General features: G+C 38.0%; 1 protein-coding gene across 4 annotated transcripts; it reads right to left on the bottom strand.

Moving 5' to 3' along the window:
• Positions 1-516: 516 nt before the first annotated feature.
• Positions 517-5,265, bottom strand: LOC107658031 (coagulation factor IX-like). 4 transcript variants are annotated; one of them, XM_016446409.1, is made up of 9 exons: positions 5,124-5,265; positions 4,767-4,942; positions 4,665-4,689; positions 3,676-3,789; positions 3,426-3,560; positions 2,950-3,248; positions 2,475-2,601; positions 1,359-1,861; positions 517-907 (listed from the first exon to the last, which is right to left on the bottom strand). In XM_016446409.1, exons 1-9 carry the CDS (start codon positions 5,176-5,178, stop codon positions 821-823), a joined length of 1,521 nt encoding a protein of 506 aa, XP_016301895.1. In that variant the 5' UTR covers positions 5,179-5,265; the 3' UTR covers positions 517-820. The 4 variants fall into 4 exon arrangements, with proteins under 4 accessions (XP_016301895.1, XP_016301898.1, XP_016301899.1 ...); XM_016446412.1 differs by lacking the exon at positions 3,426-3,560; XM_016446410.1 differs by having other exon boundaries at positions 825-1,861.
• Between the last annotated feature and the right edge of the window lie 2,735 nt (positions 5,266-8,000).

Genomic DNA, 8,000 nt, shown 5'->3' with positions numbered 1-8,000 from the left:
AATACAATTTTTTAAATAAAACTATTTAATAGTAAAATAATTTGTGCCTAAAATATATACGTAGTATTATTATTTAACTACTCTAGTGTTTAAACGTTCAGGGTCGGTAAGATTTTTCAACGTCTGCTGACCAAGCATTTATTTGATCTGAGCATATATTGAATACAGTAAATACTGTGAAATATTATTTTCTATTTTAATGTATTTTAAAATGTAATTTATTCTTGGGATTGCAAAGCTTCATTTTCAGCATCATTACTCCAGTCTTCAGTGTCAAATGACCCTTCAGAAATCATTCTGATATGCTGATTTGGTGCTCAAGAAATATTACTTATTAATGTTGAAAACTGCTTAATATTTTTGTGGAAACAGTGTTAAATTTTTTTAGGATTTTTCAGGACCATTTATTTGAAATAGAAATCTTTGGAACATCAATGTCTGTACTGTATCCTTTGAATGAAACACACTTCTTTCCAAAGAAACAAAAATCTTACTGACCCCAGATGTTTAAGCGGTAGTGTATATTTTAATTAGTACAAATATATTAATAATGATAATAAAAAATAGTTCAAGTTATAACAAGATTTTTAGAATTAGACATTTTAGAGTCAAAGGCACATATACATCATAAACATCAACTGTGTTGTTATCTCCCAGAGACTGGCCTCAAATGATGAAAGGATCTTTCACGGGTGAGATGTGAGTGATCTGATGCCTCCAGGGTTTATGGGTAAGATCCAGTGATTTTCAGAACTAGGTCACGAGTCTTAAAGAACGCTGTTGAAATCTTAAGTAGGTTTCTAGTGTCAGATATTTTCAGTCAACCCCCCTCACGTTCCTCCAGTTTTCCCTCTGAAGGCAGTTGCAGCGCAAAGCTTGAGAGGCTACATTTTTTTCTTCTTTCTGTCTGAATGAGAGATTGAGTTCTCAGTCAAGAAACCTTAGCAGGTTCTAACCATGTAGCAAGGCAGTATATTGCTTAATAACATACCAGCTTTCATTAAACCACAGGTGAAAAACAGTGTGTCTATGGATTATTAAATCTCCTTATGGGACAGTGAAGGTACTAATCCATGTATAATTGATCAAATGCTGCACAGGGTTTATTGATGGAATCTCATTGGACAGCCAGGACTTGGGGGCGGGGCATGACTACAATCTGTTACAGATTACGAACAATCTACTTGTATTTATTTCACCTGATTAAACAAGTGCATCTTTTCTCTCCAGATTTGAATACTCCATGTGTGCAGATGAGATTTTAAAATGAGAATCCTAGATCATAGGTCCACATTTTTAAGCAGCACTCCCTTAGTAACACCCATGACGTGCTGTATCCAACGATAATAATTACCAACCTGTGTGTACACACCGTACTTCCCTTTCTTGGCACATTCTTCTCCCCAACTGATAATGCCTGTGAGGAACCATGTGTTCTTGTAGCGCATGGCATGAGGTCCTCCGCTGTCCCCCTGACACGCGTCTTTAGGAGAATCTGAGTATCCAGCACAGAACATGAAGTATGTGACTGGGTCACTGCTGCTTTCCTTACACACTGTTCTGTCTACATAAGGCAACTCAACCTTCTGTAGGTTCACTGCACTTCGGCCTTGAAAGCGCAGACGGCCCCAGCCGCTGACAGTGGCCAGAGATCCAGACTGCAGCAGTGAGTTGGAGAAGAGCATGGGTCCCAGGCAGATGGGACGTACAGTTAGGGTAAACTGGATGGGGTTGCGCAGCCGCAACAAGGCAATGTCATGATTGTAGAGGCTTACTTTGGAGTCATAACGGGGATGTGAGATGAAACGGGTGACGTTCAGATTCTGTTCTGTGCCTTCAGTCTTGGAGACATCATGCTCCCCTGTGAAGCATAGTTGTTTAGTTTAGTAACATTATTAATAACTGGTCTTGGAATTGTAAAAATTTCAGGAAAAAAATATCTAAAGAATATTTAAAAAAAAAAAAGAAAAGAAAAGATAAATTTACCTGAGATGCAATGTTGCATATAAGATCATGTTTGTTTTTTAAAGAATTGTTTTATGCTCGCCAAGGCTATATTTATTTGATACAGTAAAACCACTAATATTGTGAAATATTATTACAATTTAAAATAATTAAGTTAAAATAAGTTCTCTATTAGAATGTATTTTAAAATTTAATATTCCTGTAATGGCAAAGCTGAATTTTCAGCATCATTACTCCAGTCTTCAGTGTCACATGATCCTTCAGAAAGCGTGCTATTATTTATAGTCTATTGATTTGGTGTTCAACAAATATATCATCTTATTCATAATGGTGAAAGCAGTTGTGCTGCTTATTATTTTTGTGGAAACCTTACATCGCGAGCTGGGACTCGAACTCGAGACGCCCGAAGCGCAACGGCGCAATTTTTAAATATTTTATACATTTAAATATTGGCACCATACAGCAATTTAATTTAATCAGTATTTCACTGGCTGTTGTTCTGGTCTTACCAACTCTGATGTAGAAGGATGCATTCTGTGTCCCTACCAGACAGTGGGCTGCAGTAATGACCCATAACTGGTTAAGAATGGAGCCTCCGCAGAATATCTGGTGTGTTGAGCGTGCCACCAGCGCCACCTAGAGATCAGCAGGATAAATGACATGATTTTGGGTGCATAAACATTGCGTTGTAGTAGATGTGCCCGTAACTCACTAATTTACTCAGAGATGATTTGATCAAAGGCATTTTTGATTGCTATAGCACAGGGGTGCCCAAACTCGGTCCTGGAGGGCCGGTGTCCTGCAGAGTTTAGCTCCAACCCCAATTAAACACATCTGAACCAGCTAATCAAGCTCTTATAGGCATACTAGAAACTTACCAGCAGGTGTGTTGAGGCAAGTTGGAGCTAAACTCTGCAGGATACCGGCCCTCCAGGACCGAGTTTGGGCACCCCTGCTATAGCACATAATATTTATAGTCTTTACCTGCCAAGGGATTTCTCCAGGTAAAGCTGGATTGCCACCAACAATACGGCTTTTTGGGGCACTTACGGTTGGTACAGGAGTCATCAAATACTCCTCAAATGCCCATTCAGGGAGTTTAAAAAGAGATGGCGCGATTTTCTCTTTTTTCTGTTTAGAATTTGAAGGGCTTGTCAAGTTGTCTGGTTTGGAAGTGCTGGATGTGGATTTATTGGAAGATTGTGCAGAGTTCGGTGCAGAGGTTGGACCGCTGGCAAAAGTTCTCACAGCTGTTTTAGTGACTTTGCCACATGGAAACTTAACTAGTGACACATAAAAAAAAAAATAAGTTGTTGTTGTTAAATGTTTTGCATTAAAACTTTGCTTGCAGTGCCTTTCTTTAAAAAAAAAAAACTACTAGTACTTTAAGAACGAAAGTAGCCTAGCTCTTTCAGATGTTTCAATCAAGGCATTAGGAATCTAAGAAGTAATTAAATCACCTATAGGTTCACATGTGAATCCATCTTCTTTGAGTCTGTAACCGGATGCACACCGACATCCTGTCTCATGAGACTCCATCACAACACAGAAATGCTCACAGTCTCCATTATCAACATCACACATTTTGCCAGTTACTGAGAAACGGCACACAGCATCTTTTTAATTATCTTCAGGAATTTAATGGTCATTCATTCATTCTAGCTAAATATGGTGCACTGTGTGTTTGAGGGAAGAGAGATCCTGTCTAACCTATTTCACAGTTTTTGCCGACATAGCCTGGTAGACAGTTACAGGTGAATGTGCCCATCTGGTCCTCACATGTGCCTCGGTTTTGACAGGGTGATGATTTACACTGGTCCCCATCTAACAGACAGGATCATTTATTAACAACTGGTAAGAAAAAATGTATAGAAATAATGTGCTTTATTCAAATTCTGAAAGAAGGAACAGAGGACGGAGATTCAAATCCAGTTAAAATTATTTTAATAATTTGTCTAATTAAATGTTACCCAAATGCATTTTATTTCCTGAGTTTAAGAATATAATGATGTCCAGTTCAAATATCTTTTAATTTATTGATCCAATAGCTACCTAAACATACATCATAAGAATGTTTTTAACCTTAAACTGTAATTTCTGGCCAAAATACAAGTCCTCTATCCATAATGATGCTTCCTCCTCTAGTGAAAACATTCATCTCATGTAGTCCTCTCACATCAAAATCCATCAACATACTTGTTTAGAACTGTTTTGGACTGTTTTCGCTTGTAAACGGTGCTTGATCTGTGCATGTTTCTCTATTGATTCAGGCAAGACAGAAAGAATTAGGAGAGAAAGCATTATTATGGATAGAGCACTTTCAATTTTGCTGGAAACAACTGTTTTGATGATCGATATGCTTATTACAAGCACGCAGCTTTTTGCTTCAAGGATGGACTGGAGTAATTTGGATTACTTGTGGATTATTTTGATGCTTTTATCAGCTATTTGGACTCTCATTCTGACGGCACCCATTCACTGCAGAGAATCCATTGGTCAGCAAGTGATGTAGCCTAATGCTAAATTTCCCAAAAATCTGTTCCAATGAAGAAACAAACTCATCTACATCTTGGATGGACTTGGGGTGAGTACATTTTAAGCAAATTTTCATCTTTGGGGTGAACTGTTCTTTTAACATATAGAGATGTTCTTCTGTTTGCCCTTGGTAAATATGACGGTCAATGATTAAACACACTTACCAACATAACTTGCCCAGAACTCCATCTGAAAAACAGACCAAACGCACATTTGCTATATTACACAACGCATGACAACTGACGAACCACATCTTGTCTACTCACTGTCTTTTCATCATTTTCAAAGGCTTCTCTGGCCTCCTCCAGGACACATGTCTCCTCCATACACTCCCTCTCTACATTCCCCTTCAGAAACTCCTCAAATAGTCCTGTGTTTGCTCGCCTGGGTCTCCTCAAAATGCTGTCAGCTTTCTCCCCATCTAGGAACACTGATCCTGGGGCTGTTACAGAGTTTGAGAGTTTATATTCTTTACTGGAGAGGAACTACTGAAAGCATGCACGTGAATATGATTATTAACCCTCAGAAAGTCAGAAGGCAAATGCCAAGTGTGCCTTGTATGTTCTCTGTCAGCTCTAAGAAGACTGATTTATAAGAGAGGTAAATGGTTTTGTAGGTCTTACCTGCAAAGGTCTGCAGCAGAATATGTGGGAATAGAACAAGAACGAATGAAGCCATATCAATCCAAATTCGGTTCCTTATTATTCCACAGTGAGCTGACAAATAAACTGAGCCAACGCTCCAAAGTACACCACACTTCCACACTTCCACACAAATGACTGGCACAGGATATTCTGTTTGACTGAGAGAAAGAAAAGTAGAACAAAATATCTTCAAATAGAAAGCAGTTATTTTAAATAGTGAAAATATTTCACAATATTACTGCTTTATTTGGATCAAATAAATGCAGGCTTGGTGAGCAGAAGAGAATTCTTTCAAAAACTTAAAAAATCGTACTATTCAAAAACTTTTGACTGGTAGTGTATTTCAACTTGTAGTACATATAATATTAGGCTACATGAAATATTGTTCCCACACAATAAAAATTTCTTTATATACATGAAAATATATAGCCTTCCTATTTTAGAAAGATTGCTCATCTTCCTATTTTAGAAAGATTGCTCAAAGATTGCTGAGGAAAGTCGTGGCCTAATCGACTTGTGGCCGAGAGAGTCGGACTCGTAACCCAAAGGTTGCGGGTTCGAGTCTCATACCGGCAGGGATTGTAGGTGGGGGGAGTGAATGTACAGCGCTCTCTTCCACCTTCAATACCATGACTGAGGTGCCCTTGAGCAAGGCACCGAACCCCCAACTGCTCCCCGGGCGCCGCAGCAAAAAATGGCTGCCCACTGCTCTGGGTGTGTGTTCACGGTGTGTGTGTGTGTGTGTGTGTGTGTTCACTGCTGTGTGTGTGCACTTTGGATGGGATAAATGCAGAGCACTAATTCCGAGTATGTCACCATACTTGGCCATATGTCACATGTCACGTCACTCATCGCAAACCGATCTTCATGTTCGAGAGTCCTTGGCGTCAAAACGTTTCAAAATCAAATCTCCACTAGATGGTGCTGCTGCTTCAATGAGTAAGATCAATAACGTAACCGTAAGTTTCCCCCACTTGAATCAGTTTAGCATTCATTGGTTTCCTCTTTCACTGTTAGAGAAAAGAGATGACATTAGATAGAATGCGATGAAATATGCAATACTTCATAAAGAAAGAAAGCATTATTATGTATATTCTCCACAGATGGGCCCTGTATTGGGGACTGTGGGAGGGGCTGGATCAGCATGTTGGAGAACAGCCCAGTCTAGGCTTCAGTTCCGCTGTAAGTGCTCTTGATTTCTTCTCGCCCCTTGGGAATCTGTTATCTTCTCAGATGGAGCTTTCTTATTGACTGTGGGCTTTCGTGTTCCTCCAGCCATTACGGGGCTGAATTATTCATTTCTAAGTAATTAACACTGGTCATCAATCCCACTGTATGAGTGCCAATCAATCTGTAACTGAGAGTTAGTTTTCATTGCTGAGATGGGTTTTGGCTCGCAGCCTCTCAAGCAGCAATCAACAGACTGTTATTGCAGCTATAAGAGCACGAGTAAAACGACTACATCACTCAAAACTTTTTTTGCACTTAATGCTTGGAAAAGCTTTACCCCCAGTTAGCCTTGAATTCACAGCCATTTTTAAAACCAACACCATCAGTCAGTGAAGCTAAGCCTCTGAAGGCAGAGCTATATTTAGACAAATCCAGACAACACTAGCAAAAATTATAAAGGCATTATTATGTTTAAAATGCCTTGACGTTCTGGAATACTCGTTTATGGCCCATTGCGCTGTCCCGTCATACGCGGCAACGTTTTACATCAGTGTAAATTACCTCAGATGACTTCACTATTTGAATTATCTAATTTTGTTGCAAACTTTGTCTTGTTGCTCGTTCGTTTTCGACTTTATAGTGGACTATTTTTCCCAACAGACTCTATAAAATAATATACAAGAAATATTATAAAATAATTCCAACTCAAATCAATAGGCCTAGGCTATTTAACCTGCGTATTTTGGGAGTAGCTGGCTGACTAACAAAAATGTGTTCTAAGAACGTTAAAGGGGTCCTATTATGCTTTTTCACTTTTTGAATTGAACAGTGTTTCCCATACATTGAGTGCAGGTGTTTTTATATCACTGTATTTCTGAAGGAAACCGACTGTCTTCAGAAAATTGGATGCCATTTTCATTTAATCTTGCATGTAATGTCTGATAGGATGTAACGATTCACTCAACTCACGGTTCGATTCACGGTTTTGATTTCACGATTCGATTCGATTCGATTCGATTCACGATGATTTTTTTTTTTTACACAAAATGAGATTTAAGACATTATAAATTAAATGTGTCCTTTTATTATTGCTTGGACAAAATGCTGCACATTTCTTTGTGAAATAGAAATATAACACTATAATAATATACTAATATAGCACTTGCATATTATTGCTCTTTTGTTGGTTTTGATTGTATTTATTGTCCTCATTTGTAAGTCGCTTTGGATTAAAGTGTCTGCTAAATGACCAAATTGAAATATAATGTAAATGTAAATAACAAAACTAAATTGAAATTTTAAAACAAGCACCAAATCAAATAAATAAGTACAACAAATAAAATAATGATTCAAACAAAGATGCTGCATACATGCAACACGAGCAGTTTTTAATCTAAATTAGATTGTATAATTTTGAAATTTGAAGCAAAAACAGAATGGTTTGACTTCAGTTTTGTGAAACTATGCATTAAAAATATCTGCATGAAACAGAACCACTGCATTTTAATCATGATCCAAACAAAGATGCTGCATACATGCAACATGAGCAGTTTTTAATCTAAACTGGATTGTATAATTTCGAAAATTAGAAGCAAAAACAGAATGATTTGACTTCAGTTTGGTGAAACTATACATAAAAATATCTACATGAAACAAACAGACGAGCTGAATGAGACGCAGATTCAC

This window comes from Sinocyclocheilus anshuiensis, unplaced genomic scaffold (assembly GCF_001515605.1).
Source record: "Sinocyclocheilus anshuiensis isolate Anshui unplaced genomic scaffold, SAMN03320099.WGS_v1.1 scaffold227, whole genome shotgun sequence".
Classification (NCBI taxonomy): domain Eukaryota; kingdom Metazoa; phylum Chordata; class Actinopteri; order Cypriniformes; family Cyprinidae; genus Sinocyclocheilus; species Sinocyclocheilus anshuiensis.
The sequence above is the reverse complement of the archived record's forward strand: the minus strand, read 5'-3'. Positions and strand labels throughout refer to the sequence as shown.